Raw genomic sequence first — 20,787 nt, 5'->3', positions numbered from 1 at the left:
GCAAGCGCATTTTGTTATTGAATCATTTAGACAATCACAGGCCAAGAGATCCCCAGTACTATTGGAGACCAACTATTCAGGGTAGAAAGTCAAACAAAGGAAATTTTATTGAATGAGTGTATCTAGGTGAGTGACAAGAGAGTGTTCCTGTGAGTGTTCCTGTGAGTGTTCGGGGTCTTGCTTATAGTATTAACCGATCAGTCTGTTCCCTAAGGACAGAATTCTAGAGCCTTTGCCTGAATCAACTTATTCAGTTCTTTGTACAGCCGGCGGAAATGCGCTGTCTTGACCCTGCCCTCGATGGAGCACTTCTGGAAAAGCATGTGCGCAGTCCTTTCAGTCAACTTGACAACCGACCTACCTGCAATGAATGTGTTTTTACCGAACCATTCGTCGTCGCGAACGGCGAGCAAAGGCTCTTCGCCAGTGTCACCTTCCAAAGGATTCCTTTCGTCAGCGTCGCGGATATCCATGTACTCACTTACCATGTCTAGACGAGACGCGAGACCACAACCATTGTACGTGTAAATGGGCAGGCAGCTAACATGCTCATCCCAACTCTCGATGATTACCATCTTACGGTACTTGGAGTGGATTGCGCCAAATGCCGAGACTGCGGTGTTGTGGTTATCTGTCGAGACAGTATTGTAACGGTATTGGCTGTGGAAAGGAGCAGAGATGATTGTTCCGGGTGTGAGATCATGTCTTCCGTACACTCGGTCTGATTGACGCATGTGAACCTTGACCGACTCTCCTCGGCTCAGATCAAAATGGGCTTGATGGATTCCGTAAAAGGGCTGGCCATCACCTGCATCTCTTTCCAGAGTTTGTCGTCTGTGACCCTCGATGTTCCGCGAAACAAAGCTACTTAGACCCTCATAAATCTCGCCAGAAGATAAAGGAGGAGGGTTGACATCTATGTGACCGTCAGAAGTACCAAGAGAAGGGGTAAATTGAGGGGTAGGGGTTGCACTGAGCTCATCATGGAGTTTCAGGTTGAACTTGTCCGCCAGCATACGAACCTTCAGGCTGCATCCCTTGCAGTCCCAATCATCAGCTGCCTCTTTGATTGAAGCAGACATGAGAGCTGGCGCGTCGAGTTTCTCTGCCTGGAGCCACGCTGCTTCTCGTTTTTCGGGGCCTCGTTTGGGATCTGAAGGTGTGAAATGAATGTGAGCGAAGTATTTAACCTTCTTCTTGGTAGGTCTGTTCCTCACAGGTTTGTTGTCGAAGGCAGATCTGGGACCGTAGTCACTGCGTTGGCTAGATGCCTTTTCAATGCGATAGCCGTAATTGCGAAACATGTTTGCTGCTTGTAGGTTGAATATGTATGAGTGTCTGATTGTCAATATATTTGCTTATAGGCGATGCTGTAGTTGTTTGTTGGCTTGTGTGTTGGGTGTTGGATTGCTTGGAAATGTCAGTCAGTCTGCGAGAATACATCGTGGCTATATACTACAAGATAGGCACACATTCATTTGGGCTTATTGTGTTGTCTCATGGGCTGTTCGATTGTACAACATGTGAAGCACGTCGTGTTCGAGATGGGGTTCTTGTCACCAAACAATGGCGTTGTTGAGGTGTCCTTTTGTTCCTCAACGATATTTGTACCCTCTTCCAATGTCCACAAAGGCTGCATGGCACATGGCAAGCTGTTCTATGCTACATTATTTGTTCCTATTCAGAAGTAGATGTCGGCAACAAAGGACACAACCTTGCCTGCAGGCCTACAGCTACTTTGTTGTGTCGTTAAGAGTGGTTGTTCGGTATGGAACGAACCAGAGCATGGGATAACAAGACTTGAATAATGCTTTTTTCCCTGAGTTAATCCATAAACGCTGTCAGCTGGCTATTCAGAAATGTCTCAATCAATTCAAACACCTGTGTCAAGGGAAGGGCCAGCCCTCAGAGTATCGGAAAAGCTGGTCGTCAGACGAAGAAGAGACCAGATCAGTAAATCGGATTAGGTCAATTAACCGGACTTTAGGTTATTTACTTCTGTGCTAAAGCTTTAGGTCTGCTTCTTTGCCGCATACTATCCAAGATATTCATAAGTAGTCGGTTACTTCACAGGTTGTGTTTAATTCTATTCTGATTAACACTCTGTCAATTGTCGATATTAATTCACTATGCTTGCGTCTCATCCCGAGAAAGAGCAGCTTGCATATTACTGAGGTCACACATGGTATAAGAGGAAAAGTAGAGAGAAAACTTATGTGGTATCTTCCTGGATCTAACCAAAACATGAACAAACTTGACCCTTCCATGTGTGACAATCTCTCTCCCTCACAAGCTTCAACCTTAGCTCCAATGCCACTCTCTTATTCTAGACGGAGTAGATGGAATGCAAGTTTCCAGGTCCAGACAGCTGTGAAAGCTCCATGGTCCCGTAGCCAGTAGTTTTGATGTCTGCACTTGAGGGAGTCGAGGCAACAGAAGCTTCGTCCAGCTCATACCTGTCAATGACCGAGTCATCATCATCATCATCATCATCATCATCCATCATAGAGAGCATCTTCTCTTCGTCCTCAATGCGTCGCTCTTCCTCGACTTCCATATCGTAGTACTCATAGGGAAGATAGAGGTAAAGAAGTGTGACGAAGAGCTGGGCAATGAAGAGGTAGGGGATGATAATGAAAGGTCCATTAACGGATGCGACGATGATGGAAGCGTATAGCTCGGCCAGGGCCATGATGATGGCGAAGCAGCACATGGCCGCTGAGTGAGCATGGAAGCATTGTTGCAACCTGGGGCTGGCTATAAGGGTAAGAGTTCTGTTAGTAAACAAGTTTGGGCCTTTAGTAAGAAAGAGTTGAATAGATGACATACACAGTTTAACATCGTCGTGGATCATTGATCCCACGCATACAACCCCAATCTGAACCAAAGTAATTGCACCGTAATTGATGGCTGGTAGTATTTAGCAAAATTAAGTAATCTATAATCCGTAGAACTGTACTAGCCTGGCAGGAACCAGAGAGCCGCAGCGTTCTCAGTATCAGACTTCATGTTGGTTGAGTTGAGTTGAATCGACTTGCAGAGGAAATGTTGAAAATGTGATTCGAGTAAGGAAGGAATCAAGACCGAGAAAACAGTCGGGACTGCTGAATTTAAAGGAAAATCGGAATATTATTTTTTTTTTTTAAAAAAAAAAGGGCAAAAGATAGTTTGTTGCTCTGATTTGTGCGAAGTTTATATAAAGGGGTGGGAGTGGTTGTCGTGAGAACTTTGAAATTTTACTTTATTAGAAACACTCATCCTCGCCTCAAATAAGTTCCTTCTTCTACCCTGTTTGTTTCGTAGATTCAATTTTATATCTTTAGTCCAAATAATACATCATGGACTTCGAATCACTATCAACAGTCACTCCAGGCATGCCTGGCAGATCGGCCATCATGGAAGCAGCCTCTTTAGATCCTTTCAGCGTGCTACGTAAGTATTCGCCTTCTTTCAAGACACCTCCAAAGCAATACTGACTAGTATATTAGGCCTGGCCGTACACTTCTCAATGCTAATTGTCCTCCCGCATTATATGTTTACGCACCTTCACATTGGGCCAAGATTACATCACAGTAAGTACAGTGGAAGCCCCCCTATTTTGTATGAATTCGCTCATTAACTAATAGAAGGACACCAGGTCACTGTCAGGGGCGAAATCAAAGCAATCAGGATGGTTACCATGATCATGTGGGCTGCAGTGGCTTTTGTGTGGGTTGCCTCGATGGCACATTTCGGACTTGATCCTCAGGCTCAAAAATGGCTGCTTCTGCTTCTTGTACTCTTCAATGGTCTTGTATTTACAGCATTTATTCCCCCCTTGCCATACTGCAGAGGTACCAGATTTACCAGAGCTCATAACCGAGCATCGGGATCTTGAAGTTGGCTGGTTCCTACAAGAACAAGATAGAAGGGAGTAGGAACTTTGAGGAATGGGTTTTATGCGTGTGAAACTTGATTTAGGTCTACAAAGAAAGGTATTTTCACTTCAACTTATACTTTCTGGATATGTTTTTAAGTTATGACTTTTGTGCGTAGATAATCACCCCATGATATAGAGTTGAGGCTGTACCAATGTTATATACTCGTTGATAAGGTTACCATAAACAAATACAATAGTTCAAAAGCAAACCCCTTCTCTTTTTTCTCTTCTTCTTCTCTTCTTTTTATTTCACCGCCCCTCAGGCACACTCCAACATGTCAAACACCACCATCATGTTCAACAACAGCACAACTCTCCCACCACCGCCGTTTCCTCGGTTTCCTGATTTTCTGAGCGTGACGGAGTTCTCAGAGTTTAAGCGCTCGATATTTAACTGTAAGGACTACTCCTCCGTCTCATCTCACTGACGATTATCATGTATATTAACCGGTACACAGTTGTTGTTCTGGGTATCACTGTTGCAACAGGTGTAGCAATCTTCGGCCTGATATGGGCAGTCTCTCGCAAACTTGACAATCCCCGTACTTTCTATGGAGTACCAGATGTAGAAGGTAGATCTACACTATCCCATTTCTTGATCCCTATCACACAAGTCAAAACGCTAACACTCTCGACGTAGTCTCCAAGCCCGTCAAGAGCTACAGAAGGACACTCACTTGCAACATATTGGTCCTCGGAGGCTTGCAGTTGTCCTTCATGTTCTGCTCTTCAGCGATCCGTTCCTTGAAACGTAAAGAGGGAAACATCACGCCCGGAGCCCCTCAGGCCTTCATGTGCTACATAGTCCTGTTCATCACCATTACCGCTCAGACCTTGAACTTGTGGAGGGTATACAAGAGGTATGAGCCTCCCATGGATGAGGCTATCGAACTCGGCAACTATGCCCTCGCAGATGCCCAAGAACACAGAGTCGAGCCCGCGGATGCCCAAGAGTGCAGAGTCGAGCAAGAGGCCAATCCTGCGCCGCCTTACGCGGCCTATCTCAACAGACCTCTGTAGAAGAACTGTACGCACATTCTGTACCCAAGTCTTGGCAGTCACGCTCTGCGTTCTCACGGGGAGGGAAGGTCAGCCACGACTGCCCTTGGTTGACGGATTCAGTACAACTTCAGAGACAGCCATGCGGTTCAAACGCTGAGAATATGTGGATGTTGAATCGTAGCTTATTCTGAAAATCACGTCCTTGATAGTTTTTACTTATTCTCTTCAGCCTTTCTATCCTCTCCTTGCTCCTCTTGATACTCGTATTCATATTCCTCCGTTTGCCTCTCCCCCCAAAATCCTTTACCATAACTGACGAGGATCTCTTCTCCCTTCTTGATTCCAACTCCCTTCTTCTTCTTTCCACCTCCCAGAACCCAAACGCCCACACAAAACTCTCCCCACCTCTCACACCAGACCGTCCGAAACTCTGCATTAGCCCTGTCTCCCACGCCTCGGAAATCGTTCACGTAGCGCCCTTCGTTTCCTTGACTGGCCGCATCAACCGCCGCGTCCATCTCGCGGTCCAGCCACAAGTCGTAGTCGCTCTCAGTCGATGATGCAGTGCCTGAATGTACACGGCCCAGATACGCGAGGATGAAACTACCAGGTGCGAGGTTCTGTGCTGCAAAGAGGCCGCATTGACCGTTGGCAGGATGTGAAGGGTTAGATATGGGTTGAATCTTGACCAGGTTGCATGGCGTTGTTGTTGAGGCTGATGGAATGATGGGGATGTCGCTCGATGGAGACGGTTTACTTTTAAGAGCTTGGATATGTGTTGGGGTCAAGCTCCTATCATGGAGAGGCGCTTTGAGATAAGAGAAGCCATCTGGCCAGTTTTTAGGTTTAGACATAACTTAGATTACTCTCTTGATTTGTTGGCAGAGCATAAACCTCTGCTGAGGTTGAGGTTGATGATCTACTATTTGATAAAAAACAATTGATGGTTATACGGTTGTGTATAGGGTAAGACAAGTGGTATAGAAAGCTATGATCTGGAATACCTTGACTGCTATAATTAATAGCCTATTCAATCTAGTTTAAATGAACTTTGGAGTATTAGAAAAATTGGCTGCTGAAAGCATGGGGGATAAAATTATAGGTCAGCTTGTGCTACTGTAGACTATCCTCTTAAAGCTGTTTATTTTCATATCCTTGGATCTAGAGGGCCAGCTCTTCAGCTACCCAGTCGGTCAAAACAGGACAGGACTTAGTACACAGTTAGGGGTCTCGGGAACGTGACGTAGGTCTTTCCTAATGAGGACAGCGGGTGTAAATGACTCCCTGACACCCGTGTAAGTTGAATCTCAGCCACAGTTGACGAAGCTGGCAAATTGTACTTTGAAGAACTCCCAACAGAGTTTGGACGAGAATCAAATATGGGCCGACATCAACGCAGAGAATACAAGTCATCATGCAAGAAAGAAAGTAACCATGAATCTAACCACGCATACATACGCAAGATCCAAGACCCCCGCAAATCTTGGCATAGCTCTCTCTTAGCTGGCAAGTGAAAATGGATACGTAATCAGCTTGCAGTGCCACAACCCGTCTCTTTAGTTGCCTTAGGCCTTGTTTCCATGCCTGTTACAAGCAAGCCCGGTGCCAGTTCCCAATCCCATGCTGCATGAGAGCGCCAATTCATCATCCTGCACTCACCCATCCTTTTTCCCTCGTTAAGAGTCGCGTCAAGAGCGCCTTTATTCCCCTAATCGCTGCTCCGACACGTCCGAACCTAACTACTTTTTATACTTGGATCCGCCTCTCCGTTAAAACTTTGGTGCTTAGCCTCTCTCCTCTTGTCTCTTAAAGTCGTGTCCGATCGGTCTCCCCGACCTCTTGAAATCGAGACCTGATCAATCACCCCACGAATTGTATTCTCCAACCTCCTCCACAAACGCTCTCCCTACAGATCGCCAATTCCAGATCAAACGGCGACGGAGTCTTGTCTTGTTTGATCGCGATCTCACGCAAACATTGCTGAGAGCGGCACACTGACCATCCCGTCATCACTGGAGCTCGCTCGTTCTATCCCCTCAACGCCCCTGCCGGTACTAGTTCCATTGACCCCGTCTCACGGGCGCGCATCTCGAGTTCGAGTCGCAAAGACTGTCGCTCGAAAAGCTTAAGCGTTTCTATCGTTGCTTCAAGCCTTGCCGAACCACGCAGGGCAACACCACCTCGGCCATCGATTGGCGCTCACGAAGCATACCTACCTTGCCCATTAGACCACCTGTTCGAGATCCCACAGTACATACCATAAATCGCCCATCATGTCCAAGGTAATGCGAAGTGTCAAAAATGTGACCAAGGGTTATTCCAGCGCCCAGGTCAAGGTCCGAGAAGGTCAGAACTTACCCGCGCAAGCAATTCGTATCCCTGGATCACCATCGCTGACGATGTACATGCAGCCACCAGTAATGACCCATGGGGCCCGACGGGTACTCAGATGAGCGAGATTGCTCAAATGACATACAACACGTACGTAGACGGCCCGCGCATCGCTTGGCCACCCTGATCATGATGTGAATACTGACTTGGTATGACGCGATTAGATCCACCGAGTTCTATGAGATTATGGACATGATCGATAAGCGCCTGAACGACAAGGGAAAGAACTGGCGCCACGTCCTCAAGGCGCTCAAGGTTTTGGATTATTGTCTCCACGAAGGCTCAGAACTCGTTGTCACATGGGCTCGACAGAGCATCTATATCATCAAGACTCTCCGCGAATTCCAGTATGTTGATGAGGAAGGTCGCGATGTAGGACAGAATGGTAAGTACCGTCTTTGCGTCGCAATAAGCAGTTTTTAACATCTCTGTAGTCCGAGTTGCTGCCAAGGAGTTAACCTCCCTTATTCTTGACGAAGAAAGACTGCGAGCCGAGCGAAGCGACCGAAGATCCTGGAAGTCGCGCGTTACTGGCCTCGAAGAGTTCGCCCCCCAGCACGCTGAGCCGGTGCAACAGGCAAACCGACGGCAACAACCAAGACGACAAATGAATGAAGAGGAAGATGCTGAGTACCGCCTGGCTCTCGAAGCAAGCAAGTACCAGGAGGAGGAGGACAGGAAGAAGCGCGAGAGCCGACCAGATGACGATGACGATCTTGCGAAAGCAATTAAGCTCAGTGAAGAAGAGGAGGAACGAAGGCGCAGGGAGCTGGAGAGCAGTAATGCTGCCTCACTCTTCGACGATGATCCCACGCCTTCGCAGCAGACTAGTCAGCCACAGTACACTGGCTTCAACCAGGGTTATCAGCAAGGCAACCCCGTTGACTTCTTTGCCAACCCTATCGAACAGAACCAGCCCCAGCCTACTGGCTACATGAACAACGCCTACACTGGTTACCAGCAGCCTCAGCCCACTGGCTTCCAGCCAAACTACAACACTGGATTTGGGGGCCAGCAGACGGGCATGGGTTTCGATCCATTTGGCCAGCAGCAACAGCAGCAGCCTCAACAGCAAGGCTTCCAGCCCCAACCAACTGGCTTCAACCCTTACCTGCAACAACAACAGCAGCAGCAGCCCCAACAGCAATCCTTCTCCTCACCAGCATCTCCTGGGCCCACTCTCCAGCCTGGCAGCAACAACCCTTGGGCTACCAACAATAACCAGCAGCAATCGTTGCAACCAACTCCTACTGGCTCCAATAACCCGTTCGCCCAGCTTGGTCGCCCCCAATCCGCTCGACCAAACCCCATGTCATCCTTGGGAGCTTTGCCAGAACAGAAGAGCCTTAACTCGTTCGGCAACCAGTCTCAACCTCAGCCCCAGCTACAGCAACAAAACAGCTTCCCTATGCAATCGCAGAACAGCTTCCCTCAGTCGCAACCGTCATTCAACGCCCCTCAAAAGGAGATGAGCGAACACGAGACCCGACTGAACACCTTGCTTGCCAGTGGCGATGGCATGGATACCTTTGGTAACACAGGTAACCTACGTATCCCTGCTCAACATACGGCTCCTGGCACATTCATCAACAGTGCTGGCTCAGGTGCTGCTCGTATTAACGCTGAGGCCACCGGAAACAACCCTTTCCTACGACAGCAGTTCACAGGCATGCCTACAGTTAACTATGGTGCTCAGATGCCTGCCGCTACCGGACCTGCGGGCATGAATGGCCAGACCAACAACCCCTTTGCCCATCAACAGGCACCGCAGCAACAACAGCATAACAACGACTTGATCCAGTTCTAATCTAGGTTTCGAATTACCGACTTACCCTGTTAGGTGGCCGTCAGGCAGGTTCACTGGCTGTTGAGGAATCATCTGCTTGATTGCCTCCAACTTTTCTTTGTTGTGTTCGTCTTCATCTTCTGATTTGAACCCGATTCCCGTTTTTTGCGCAGGCGAAGGATGGTATTCCCCTATTCTCGGTGTTGTTTTCTTCTATGGTTTCCAACCAAAGTCTTAAAGTCTGGCATGTGGGAGGTCAAGTTATGATGGGAATGGGAAAGCTTTTGTGGATTTTGGGGATTTAGAAAGCGCCCCTGAAGCATTCAAAAAAACAATTCTTAGATCTTATTGAAATCTACTCCTGACTCCGTTGTAGCCTCATTGCGCAATTCCCTTTTCCCATTTCAATGCCCGACGTGCTTGACCAGCTGGAGAAAACCTCACTCTGTATCAACCTGGCCTGACCGTGTGACTTGGCTAGCCTACCTAGTCGTTCATGCATGCGGCTCAATTATGGGGTCACAAAGATGGTTGTGAGACAGTGCCGTCAGTACCACTTTCGCAGCTACGACTTTGTCAGCGGCAGCCTACGATTGAGCAACAATCTCAACAGACGATTAATCACGTCTGTTATTGTGATGACTGCGTGGACCCCGGCACCGGACGCCATGGGCGGCATTGTTTTCTCCTACCACCATCGGCCGACATGCTTTGGTATTTGTTCTGTCCCTGGGCATGCTGGAGTCGAAATTAACCAGCCTCCTCCATCATTTGGATGAACTCTTCCAAATTGACGCCGCCCTTGCCTTCGTGATCAAGATGCTCGATCATGCTCTGGATTTCCTCATCTGTCATCGTCCTTTCTTCTTTAATATCAGAAGCTAGACGTCGCATATCTTCGAATGAAATCACACCATCGCCATCGTAATCAAACATGTTGAACACCTTTGTCGCTTCTTGTCTAGGATCCCGACTGGCTAGTAGTTTTGCAGCGCACAACCGGAACTGGTCCAGGTAAACGTAGAGGCGGTTGACAGGGCAGGTATGCGGGTCTTGCCATTCGGGAGGTACTGAGCCGTAGGACTGTAGTTCTCTAAAATAGTCGGGCTTGGACATATCGAAGCCTAGAGCTGCTAGGGAGTGTCGGAATTCGTAACTGTTAAGCCATCCCTTCTTTTTCATGTCCATCAAGTCAAACTAGCAGAGGGGATTATCAGCGGAAGCCATTTTCGATGCGAGTTGGGTTCAGCTTACGACTTCGTCAATATGTTCGCGATCCTCTTCAGGAATCGTGCTATAGTCCTCGTTTGCCGAGACCTGAGGAGCAACAGGTTGTCTTGATTGCGGAGGAATTCCAGAGCCGCCCAGTGAGCGTCCTTGAAAGGCAGTGCGTGGCGTTGTATGCGAATTCATGGTGATGATAGCTGAATGTGGCTGGTAGAATTCGGAACAAAGGCAGTAGCCGAATTATCGGTATGGATGGGATATAATCGCGCTGTGATGCAAAAAGTAATGCGACAATTCGAGGCTAGTTATGATCGCGAAGCTGAACAATAGAAAAAGCACTATATGGGGTGTCAAGGAGACGTAAGAAGAGAAAGGCGCAAGGGTTGGCTTGATGTTGTTGGTTGTAGTCAATTCGCTGAGATCTGGGAGCTTGGGTTGCGACGCGACTGCAAACGCAGACGCGGTGTACTACCCAACTTAAAAAAATGGCACTAACTCATTTCGAGGCAGATGTTTACCCATGATCAGGTATTGGAAAATAGAAATTGTTCCCATACATGCGACTACGAATATCATCAGGGAGTGCAATTGAAGGACTAGTTCGTAAGGGTCCTGTATATCCATTTGAGTTTGACTGATCAAGTCTCTTTTTGTTGGACAAATAATTTGATCATCCGTTCGTTGCTCTGCGATCAAATCCAAGCTTGTTTCAAAGGTGGGGACGGAAAGGAGTGATGAAGAAACCACTACTGATGCCATGTTGTTATTATCTTACTGCCATTGAATCTTTCATGGGCTTTCATAGCCAACATCAAAGGCAAGAACAATTGAATATCGGATTGAAAAGCATAATTAGTAATTGTCATATTACAAATAACAAATGCTCAAGGAGATATGTCACCTGAAAACATCTTCTTGTAACTTTTGACACAGGCGCGTTCGTAGCCAATTAGGACGCGCGACTGCGTGATGTGAGTCTGCCTTGGTACTTTTGTGACAGGTAGGTTTGCTGGTAAATTATAGGCAGCAGTGACTCAGACAGTAAGTAGCCTCAGCTCTCGATTTGATTGGCCCAGATCAGTCACCATCCCACCCAAGGCCAATCAGCGATGCAAAGTTATTGTCTGAGGCAGCAACAAGCTACAGCCATCCTGCCTGAAGAGCAGAGGTTCGCCCCGAAAAAAAAGCTGGCTGAATGGTAGGAGCGACAGACTGACCTCACTACCAACTTCATCGCCACGAGCTTTTGAGAGTATAAGGGTGCAGCATCTCCTGGTCCGCGCACTTTCATTATCTCTCCCATACGCTCATCTCTTTCATTTACTTAATATTCAATTTCTTCTTGTGCGACCTTTCCCAGCTTTTTGCGGCCACTGCCGCTCTACAGTGCTGATTGCAGCTACATTCCCCTTGGCCCTTTCATCTGCAGTGTGCTGCGACCCAATTCGCGTCTTCACCTCGCAGCCCGAGACAAAGCTTTGCGCCATCTGTCGCGAGCAAGAGCCTTTGCTTCCATCTAATTTTCGATAACGATTATTCCTGTTGTCATCGCGATTAGTGTCGATTCGTCCATCGATTTTCGCGACGAGAGCTCTTTCCCTTAGCGTCAAAACGCAAACGCGCGACGACTGCTTCGCTCGCATACGAACAAACTTATACCGATACCGAACCGCGCCTGCTGCGTGACAACAATCATGTCTTTCGGCGGCGGTTTCGGAGGCTTCGGCCAAACCAATAACAATAACGCCCAACCCTCAGGATTTGGAGGTTTTGGTGCGACCAACAACACCACCACTCCAGGTAAGCAACCTTTTTCAAACCATCGGGATGGTCGGTGGCAGCGGTGCTGATTGGAATGCTCGAAAGGCTTTGGAGCTACCAATACTGGTGGTGGATTTGGCCAATCTAATACCACTTCTGGTGGCCTTTTTGGAGGCGGCAATAACAACACCACAGCAGGCAGCTTCGGCTCAACGACTGGTACGCGAATTTTGCCAATAAGCACCGCTGTCATCAACGACTGAGAGGAAACGATGGGCGATAATTCAAACTGATATGGATGTACTAACGATTACTAGGAGGTTTTGGCGCAACCAACACTGCCGGCGGTTTCGGAGCGAAGCCAGCCTTTGGATCTACCACTGGCACGACAGGCGGCGGCCTCTTTGGTTCCGCTGCCACAAATACCACTGCTACTACTGGCACAGGATTTGGAGGCTTCGGAAACACTGCGAACAACACCGCTACGACGTCGGCGTTCGGCGGCAACACAGGAGGCGGCATGTTTGGAGGCAACACTGCCAACAAGACTGGCTTCGGCGCTGCGGCCACCACAGGTGGTTCGCTCTTCGGTGGAGGCGGCACCACCACGACCAACCCCTCGACTGGTTTTGGTTCTGGCTTCGGTACTGCCAACAACAACACCATTGGCGGCGCTGCGGGCGACCCTCCTGGCACTGCTATTACACCTTTCCAGGCCCATACTGAGAAAGAGCCCAGCAGTACTGCAACCAACTCATACCAAAACGTTCTGTTCCAGGACCCTTACCAGAAGTGGTCTGCCGAGGAACTTCGACTTACCGATTATGTCCAAGGGAGACGGCATGGCAATGCTACTGGCGGTGGTGCGTTTGGAGTGAGCTCCGGTTTTGGCGGAGGGTTTGGCGCTAACACGAACACCACCACAACTTCAGGTTTCGGAGCGAACACAACGGCCAACACTGGTGGCGGTCTCTTTGGATCAAACACAGCCAACAACACCACAACCCCAAGCACTGGTTTTGGATCCACTGGTTTTGGTGCCGCTGCCAACAACAATACCGCTACTGGCGGAGGATTGTTTGGCAATACCGCTAACAAGCCTGCTGGAGGTCTCTTTGGCGGCAACACTGCGCAGACGAACACGACTGGTGGTGGTCTCTTTGGCGGAGGAGGAAATACTGGCACAACAGGTGGTTTCGGCGCAACAAACACGACTGGAACTGGCTTTGGTCAGACGAACACCAACACGGCGGGAGGTGGTCTCTTTGGCAACACCCAGAACAAACCTGCTGGTACCGGCTTCAGTTTTGGCAACACAAACACCAACACTACTACAAGTGGGTTTGGAGCTGCTGCTGGTACGACGAACAGCGCTTTCGGAACCAACAATGCGACACAGAGCACGGGCGGTGGCCTCTTTGGTGGCCAGAACAACACCCAAGCTGCCGGTACCGGTGGTGGCCTTTTTGGCCAGAACAACAACCAGGCTCAGCAAACTACTGGCTCCGGTCTCTTCGGTGGCCAAAACAACCAGGCTCAGCAGCAATCTGGTGGGTTGTTCGGCAATAAGCCTGCTGCTTCTAGCGGCGGTCTGTTTGGAGGTGGTGCTACGGCTCAGACGAACACTGGCGGTAGTCTCTTTGGAAACACCCAGCAACAAACAAACACAGGTGGCTTTGGCGCAGCTGCCAACAATACTGCTTCTGGCGGTCTGTTTGGCAACAAGCCTGCTGCTCCTAGTGGCGGTCTGTTTGGAGGTGGTGCCACGGCCCAGACGAACACTGGCGGCACTGGGATGTTTGGTGGTCTAGGCTCGAACAACCAAGCCCAGCAAAACACCGGCACCGGTCTCTTTGGCAGCGCCAACAACCAGCAGCAGAAGCCTGGTATGTTCGGTAGCAGCACAAATAATACTGGTGGCGGCGGTCTCTTTGGAGGCCAGAATAACCAAAGCGCTGGTAACTCGTTGTTCGGCGGTAGCACGAATCAGCAGCAGCAGCAGCAGAATGGGGCTTCAATTCTCGGCAACAGCCAATCTGCCAACGCTCCTCAAGGTCTAACTGCCAACCTTAATGATGTCTCTGCATTCGGATCTCCTGGACTATTCGCTGGCTTGGGAGGAAACGAGGTCCAGAATCCTGGCCCTCTCGCTACCCCTCTTAGCGGCGGCTCCAAGCCTAGGAGGAGCTCCATTCTGCCTATGTACAAGCTGGCCCCTGCCTCTGCCTCTCGATACGCCACCCCCCAAAAGAGAGGATTCGGATTCTCCTACAGCGCCTATGGAACTCCCTCAGGCAGTCCAGCAAGCAGCATTTCCAGCACACCTGGCAACCTCGGCCACAGTCTGTTAGGATCTAGCAGATCTGGAAACCTCAGCAAAAGCTTGTCAAGCAACAACCTGCGCCGCAGCTTTAATACCGAAGACAGTATCCTTGCCCCTGGAGCTTTCTCTAATGGAGCTCAGCCCAGATGGTATGGCAGTACTGGCTCGAAGAAGCTTATCATCAACCGAGACATTAGAAGTGATCTCTTCTCTACCCCTCAAAAGGATAAAGCTATCGATAACGGAACCGGTTCTCGCAAGCTGTCTAAGCGTGTCAGCTTTGACACTACCAATGTTGATATGGATGATAGCACTCCTGTACGTGGTGCACTGCCTGCTGCTAGCGATGTCGACAGTCCAGCCAACGATGAGACCCCTCGCCAGTCCCGCGCAACTAACGCATCGCCCGGCTCAAAAACCCCCGAGATGGAGGAAGTCAAGGGCAATGAGCTGGCTATCGTTCACGAGGAGGATGTCATTGTGACTCCAGAGGCATCCTCTATCAGCAGTCCTGACAACACTCCTGGCCAGTACTGGATCTCACCTCCCATGGAGGATCTTGAGAAGTTGAACCGTATGCAGCGACAAAAGGTTGACCAATTTACCGTGGGCCGTGATAATGTCGGCTACGTGTCTTTCAAGGTCCCTGTTGATATCAGCAACATTGACCTCGCTGACATTTGTGGCACTCTGATTGTGCTTGAGCCTCGCTCCGCCACTGTCTACCCCGTTTCTGCTAAAAAGCCTCCGGTCGGAAAGGGCCTCAACGTGCCTGCAAAGATTGCGCTTGAGCAGTCCTGGCCCCGTGGTGGTCGTGATAAGAGGGTTGCCAGCGACCCCAAACGGTTTAACAAACATGTGGAGCGTCTCAAGCGAATCGAGAACACCACTTTTGAGAGTTACGACAAGGATACTGGCGTCTGGGTCTTTTCGGTTGAACATTTCACTACCTATGGTCTTGATGACGATGACTCTGATGATGAGGATATGGCCGAGGGCGAGGCTGTTCCTACTCAAGAGATGGCTTTCGATAACTCCATCAATTCTGTGGACTCTCTCACAGCAACCAACTCTTTCGACTTTCAGAGTCATCGTGGTCTGCCTGGCGGATTTGATGAGCAGCCACAAGTTTTAGAAACCCAGATGTCTGGTCAGCAGTCTTTTTTAGGGGTTAGCTCCGCGGATTCTGCACCCAACGATGTCAGGCTGTCCCTCGAGGACGAGTATGCCGATGACATGGGTGACGAATATGACGTGTCCGAGGATGAAGACATGGCGAGGTCTTCTCTCGAACAGCATCTGGCCGCGGAGCTCGACGATAACTCGTCCGAGGGTGTCCCAGAAGCCGTCAAGGCTACCCCTGGAGGCATTCTCAGAGCTAGAATGCGAGCTGTGAAGGACTCTGCTGGTCCAATGCAGCTCGAAGTTGCAGATGGCGACGATTGGATGGAAATGTTGAGAAAGACTGTCAGCCCAGTCAAGCGAGATCGACAACTTTTGAGAGAGATGAATGAGTCCCCATCAAGAAAAACTGGCGTGTTGATTGATCTTGACAAGAGTGGAGCTGACACCATGCGGAAATCATCAATCTGGAGGAAGAGCACGGCAAAGCAAGATAGATTGGATAATCTTGCGGCAAGCACCATTGGCATGGATAAAGGTCGTGGGTTTGCGACTAGCATCGATCTCATGAACTCACTGTTTGAGAAACCCAAGCCAGCATCCCAAAATATGCTAGCCTCAATGTCTGGCAAAGGCTTTCCCAAGGTGTGTTCCCTAGTTGTATCCTGATTGACCCCAGAATGTAATATACTGGAGGTTTATGTATCTATGATTTTATATTATATGAATTGAAGCTAAATTTGATTTTGAATAGTGGCCCTACCAGAGACAAGACAAGACGATGAGCTTGGACGGATACGAGAAAGCCTTCCACGACGCTGGCCGACCTACCTGGGGACCGGATGAGATGCTTGTTGTACCTCGACCCCTGGGCTCGGATGGTGGTCGACGATCCCTCACCCAACATGCCGATATCCTTTCTTTCCAGCGCTCTACAGTACAGACCGAGAAACAAGAGCTCCGCTTAGCCACCTTTGCAACTGAGCACTCCAAGCGATACCTTGGTAACCAGGACAAGCTTACTGACATTCGAATTGTTGACGATGTCCCCTTTGCGGTGCTCAACGCTGCTCATCTCGAGGACGTTTTCCACCATCAGGACATGAATGATCCCGCAAGCATGCAGGAGAAGCATGTGTGGGAGCTGGCCAGCATTCTTTTCGACCCACTTGACCAATCTACCCAATCTGAACACCTCCTTCGCAGAACCAAGCTTTCTCACTTCTGGTCTCATTTGGTGGACTCGGCTTCGTCAACAACCATTGGTCTTGCTAGATCGAGTGATGAAAAGGCCGTCGCTTGTTTGGCCGGTCATCGCATCGTTGACGCATGCAAGCACCTTCTTGATGGAAAGAACTTTCGCCTTGCTACGCTGGTTCCCCTTATTGGCACCAGTGACGCTGTCAAGAAGGACATGCGAGAACAGCTCAAGGCTTGGCACGAATCGAAAATGCTTTCGGAGTTTTCCGAACCGATCCGTACTATCTACGAGCTTCTCTCAGGCAATGCATGCGTCTGCGAAGGGATGAAGGGCGTACCAGTCGAGGATCGTCTGGATTCTTTTGTCATCTCGAAGAAGTTCGGTCTCGATTGGAAGCAATCCTTTGGCCTTCGCCTTTGGTACTCGATCGGCCAGGACGATGATTTGGCGGCTGCAGTGACTGGGTTCAAGAATGACATTGACCAGGAGAGAGAGTATCTGCCACTGCCTTGGTACATTGATCAAGGTGTCAAGCCTCTCTGGGATGATGTCGATGCTGAAAGCCGACAAGATCTTCTCTGGGGTCTTTTGCAAATGTATGCCAGCGATGCTTCTGACCTTGAGGCTGTGTTGCGCCCCGAGAACTCACAGCTTTCTCCTCTTGACATGCGCTTGACGTGGCAGCTTGGTCTCGCTCTCTCATCCAGCGGCAAGGTTTCCTTCGGCCAAGACGGTGCAGAGAAGGCTGACGCAGCTACCGTTGCGTTCGCTTCCCAACTCACTAGTGCTGGTGAATGGCTTGAGGCTGTATTCGTTCTGCTGCATCTGAGCAAGCCACTTGCCCGCAAGATGGCTATCCAGGAGCATCTTGCTCGGCATGCTGGTCTTATTGGAGACGAGAACTCGACCGCGTTCAGTATCCTTACAGAGAAGTTTTTGATCCCTTCATTGTGGATTTGGGAGGCCCTGGCTTTATATATGCGCAGCGTGAAGAAGGATGCGTACTTGGAGGTTCAGTGTTTGTTGCGTGCTGCTTCCTTTGTCGAGGCTCATCGCGTTCTCGTCAAGGAGGTTGCCCCACTCGCCATCGTCGAGCGCGACTACGCAAATCTATCCGCTCTCATTTCTCAATTCGAGGGCCGACAGGAACTCATATCTGATTGGTCATTGGGAGGTGAGATCTACAGCTTCTTCCTTGCTCTCATACAGCACCGTGCCAAGCACGAGATTCCGCCACAACACATTCTGGAGAAGCTCCTGGCTGGTCTGCACGCGATGGACAAAGAAGCAGGAGAGGCTGGTGTTCTAAGATACGCTGCTGTGTCGGATATGGCAGATGAGACTGCCAAGGAGATTATCAAGGCCAGTAAGAAGAAACAGGTATGTGTGAGCCGATATGCTTTCACCATGACACATAACTAACTAGACGATCTTTAGGATACGGAACTAAGGTCTAGAATACTTAACTTGCCTCTGACACAAGACCGTTTACTGGCTTACTCGGTCGATTTGAGCATGGAACGATACCGGGAAGTAATGTCCCACTAGGAGAAGGGCACGGATCGGAACTGTATAGGAATGATGCCGCATTGGAGTGGCTTTACGGCGATTTAGTAATATCCCTTTTTTGGAGAATGCAGTCATAAGAGTGCGTTTTGAAGTTGAGTCGGAGCAGGAGCATAAATGGTCTCAGAAAGCAGACCACATTGTAGAATAGTCTAAATAGTCATACGAAGCATTATGGAAAAGAATTTTGGGAACATGAATCTCCTAAATTGTGATATTTATAGTAATTTTTATAATGATGTTTATGATGATATTCCCTACACACTACAGTATAACATAAATCAAATACTACTAGTCACTTATTACCACGAGCCGGCTGGGGGCAATTGGGGGGTTTATTAGCATGTACTATGTAGGTAGGTATCTGCCTTCGATGTACCTAGGCGCTTTGTCAATTTGGGTATATCGCGCACTTTCCTTCAGGAACTCCAAAATAACTCCATCCGAACCTCAAAATCACTCCATAGCAATATCGTCGCCTGCAAATCAACCCGAAATCTTCACCTCTTGCCCGAAAATAGCAAATCTTCAATCATCATCATTTATGATGAACGGCCCAGAGCTCGCATTAGCAGCATTTCCACTACCACTGCCGCCATCGACACCATCATCTTCTTCGGTCTTTGCTCTCTTGGGCGAGCTACCCATGTAAAGACACTCGTCGTTTTCATCAACCGTGCTGTAGGAGGCAAAAGATCTTTTGTTTTGCCCTTCAGGAGATGGCATGTCGGCATCCTGAGTCATGTCGATAGGTGAATCTCGACCCCCGTGAAGAGGAGAGCCTACAAACAAGGAACTCTCCTCACGCTTTGCTCTTGCTGGAGTGCCTTCGGTGTGAGATGAGGCACCTGGTGACGACGGTGTTTCCAGCTTCTGGACAAACATTGGACGCGGAGACTCTGGGGTAGCACTCTGCATGAATAACGGCGGCGATGTTTCCTGCCCACGCGAATTCGCACGAACAGGGGCTGTTGGAGGCGGCATAGCCACCCTGTCGGCTTCTGTCGTGTTGGTTGTTTCTGGTGCGACATCTCCGGCTTCGCCATGATCATCATCCTCATCATCAGCCTCATCATCACTGATATCAATAGTCTCGAGATTGCCATTAGCAACAACACCATCTGCATCACCACCATCATCGTGATCCGGGCTGTCGTCAGCATCGCTTTCATCACCCGAGCCCTCATCGCCTGAGCCTTCATTACTGGAAGCTTCAGCTTCACCAGTGTCATCAGTATCAGGATGATCCTCATCATCAGAATCGTAGAGAACGATGAGATGGTTCACAGAAGCCTGAGGTTGTGGATACAGAAGCTCACCGTCAGGTGAAAGCGTAAGGAGTCCTGCAGGCCGAGGCGGTGGATTGACGAATGCTTCAAGTCTCGCCGCGAGCGCGATACTGGGACGACACCCTTTCATTACCGGTGCCAAGTAGCGAATCTGAGAGAAGTGCTCATTGTTGTGCGATTTCTCTCGACGCACACAATCGTTGATGTCCCGAACGAAAGTCCAGTCGCGGACTGGCATCTTTGCTTCCTCGTTCAGCCACCTGTCATAATCCCAGAATGTGACTTCTCTCAGACCACGAAGACAACACACATAGTCTAACCCCTGAAGACTACGTAGCTCGCGGAAGAGTCGGTAGTTTGGCTGGTCTCGCGTGATCTCTTCCAAGTACTCGATGATCTTTGGGGGTTCATGCTTGCGTCGCATGTACGACTTGGAAGACTCGGGGATATGGACCGCGATTGTCTTGAGGCGGCTGGCCGCAGGTAGATAGGCCAAGTCGTGAGTCCGGCGAGACGTATACTTGCCCTTCTCATCAAGTTCATACGTGAGTCTCTGTGAACCCATCCAGAGAAGCTCAATGTGCTGCACAATCTGAAGTTTGCACCCAATGTTCCTCGCAAAGCGACCCTATTCGCCAATGGAAGAGAAAACAAAGGTGTTTATTCCGTAGAATACATGGGAACCCATAGTGTTCCATTTTTTGCAAACTAGGAGAGGAGCGAGAAGTCTCTGTGGATGGATACCCCCGAAAGTTAGCGAAACAGGCTCCCTTCCAACATGAAATCGATGGAGAAGTGAAACCTGTCGATTACAGTTCAGATGCATCGAGCCTGGCTCGTAATAGGGGTCTAGTCGAGAGATAGCATGGATGGCTTCGCCTTCGAAGACGAGGACCCAGCGGAAGATCTTGAGTTGGATCTTTCGGGGAAGATCTTGAAATCGGAATGGCTGAAAGCCTTGCTCTTCATCAGAACTCGAGGAATCGCAATCACGAGGGATAGGTGGTGGAGTACAGCAGTCGGAAACACCAGCAATTGCACTCTGTTCCTGACTAGACGTAGGAGGGACAAGTTTGAGGTAAGGATGCGTCTTTGGAGCCCTGGATTCTCCGAAAGCCCACGACATGTTCTCTTCCCGACATGAGAGTTTGTAGACATCCCCCCAATCTTGGTAAACGGCATTGGGGCCAGTTTCGAGAA

At 49.4% G+C, this 20,787-nt stretch overlaps 8 protein-coding genes across 8 annotated transcripts; 3 read left to right on the top strand and 5 right to left on the bottom strand.

Annotated features, from left to right (window-relative positions):
- Positions 1 to 209: 209 nt before the first annotated feature.
- FGSG_08482 (uncharacterized protein) lies at positions 210 to 1,304 on the bottom strand (the record flags this gene model as incomplete). Its single annotated transcript, XM_011321980.1, has 1 exon — positions 210 to 1,304. The coding sequence occupies one exon, from the start codon at positions 1,302 to 1,304 to the stop codon at positions 210 to 212; it is 1,095 nt and encodes a 364-aa protein (XP_011320282.1).
- Positions 1,305 to 2,326: 1,022 nt separating this feature from the next.
- On the bottom strand, positions 2,327 to 2,854 carry FGSG_08483 (uncharacterized protein; the record flags this gene model as incomplete). The annotated part of the gene is made up of 2 exons (XM_011321979.1): positions 2,327 to 2,757; positions 2,830 to 2,854. The coding sequence occupies 2 exons, from the start codon at positions 2,852 to 2,854 to the stop codon at positions 2,327 to 2,329; spliced, it is 456 nt and encodes a 151-aa protein (XP_011320281.1).
- Positions 2,855 to 3,338: 484 nt separating this feature from the next.
- FGSG_08484 (uncharacterized protein) lies at positions 3,339 to 4,939 on the top strand (the record flags this gene model as incomplete). Its single annotated transcript, XM_011321978.1, has 7 exons — positions 3,339 to 3,432; positions 3,489 to 3,572; positions 3,627 to 3,833; positions 3,961 to 3,974; positions 4,117 to 4,315; positions 4,378 to 4,491; positions 4,560 to 4,939. 7 exons carry the CDS (start codon positions 3,339 to 3,341, stop codon positions 4,937 to 4,939), a joined length of 1,092 nt encoding a protein of 363 aa, XP_011320280.1.
- A 194-nt stretch (positions 4,940 to 5,133) lies between these two features.
- Positions 5,134 to 5,775, bottom strand: FGSG_13356 (uncharacterized protein; the record flags this gene model as incomplete). The annotated part of the gene is made up of 1 exon (XM_011321977.1): positions 5,134 to 5,775. One exon carries the CDS (start codon positions 5,773 to 5,775, stop codon positions 5,134 to 5,136), a length of 642 nt encoding a protein of 213 aa, XP_011320279.1.
- A 1,419-nt stretch (positions 5,776 to 7,194) lies between these two features.
- Positions 7,195 to 9,119, top strand: FGSG_08485 (uncharacterized protein; the record flags this gene model as incomplete). Its single annotated transcript, XM_011321976.1, has 4 exons — positions 7,195 to 7,267; positions 7,333 to 7,402; positions 7,477 to 7,697; positions 7,747 to 9,119. The coding sequence occupies 4 exons, from the start codon at positions 7,195 to 7,197 to the stop codon at positions 9,117 to 9,119; spliced, it is 1,737 nt and encodes a 578-aa protein (XP_011320278.1).
- Positions 9,120 to 9,848: 729 nt separating this feature from the next.
- Positions 9,849 to 10,511, bottom strand: FGSG_08486 (uncharacterized protein; the record flags this gene model as incomplete). The annotated part of the gene is made up of 2 exons (XM_011321975.1): positions 9,849 to 10,268; positions 10,353 to 10,511. 2 exons carry the CDS (start codon positions 10,509 to 10,511, stop codon positions 9,849 to 9,851), a joined length of 579 nt encoding a protein of 192 aa, XP_011320277.1.
- Positions 10,512 to 12,019: 1,508 nt separating this feature from the next.
- On the top strand, positions 12,020 to 18,280 carry FGSG_08487 (uncharacterized protein; the record flags this gene model as incomplete). The annotated part of the gene is made up of 5 exons (XM_011321974.1): positions 12,020 to 12,125; positions 12,404 to 14,558; positions 14,721 to 16,176; positions 16,286 to 18,112; positions 18,170 to 18,280. The coding sequence occupies 5 exons, from the start codon at positions 12,020 to 12,022 to the stop codon at positions 18,278 to 18,280; spliced, it is 5,655 nt and encodes a 1,884-aa protein (XP_011320276.1).
- A 546-nt stretch (positions 18,281 to 18,826) lies between these two features.
- FGSG_13355 (uncharacterized protein) lies at positions 18,827 to 20,152 on the bottom strand (the record flags this gene model as incomplete). The annotated part of the gene is made up of 1 exon (XM_011321973.1): positions 18,827 to 20,152. One exon carries the CDS (start codon positions 20,150 to 20,152, stop codon positions 18,827 to 18,829), a length of 1,326 nt encoding a protein of 441 aa, XP_011320275.1.
- Positions 20,153 to 20,787: the final 635 nt, after the last annotated feature.

Source organism: Fusarium graminearum, chromosome 2 (assembly GCF_000240135.3).
Source record: "Fusarium graminearum PH-1 chromosome 2, whole genome shotgun sequence".
In the NCBI taxonomy this organism is placed as follows: domain Eukaryota; kingdom Fungi; phylum Ascomycota; class Sordariomycetes; order Hypocreales; family Nectriaceae; genus Fusarium; species Fusarium graminearum.
This window is presented reverse-complemented; position numbering and strand designations above follow the sequence as displayed.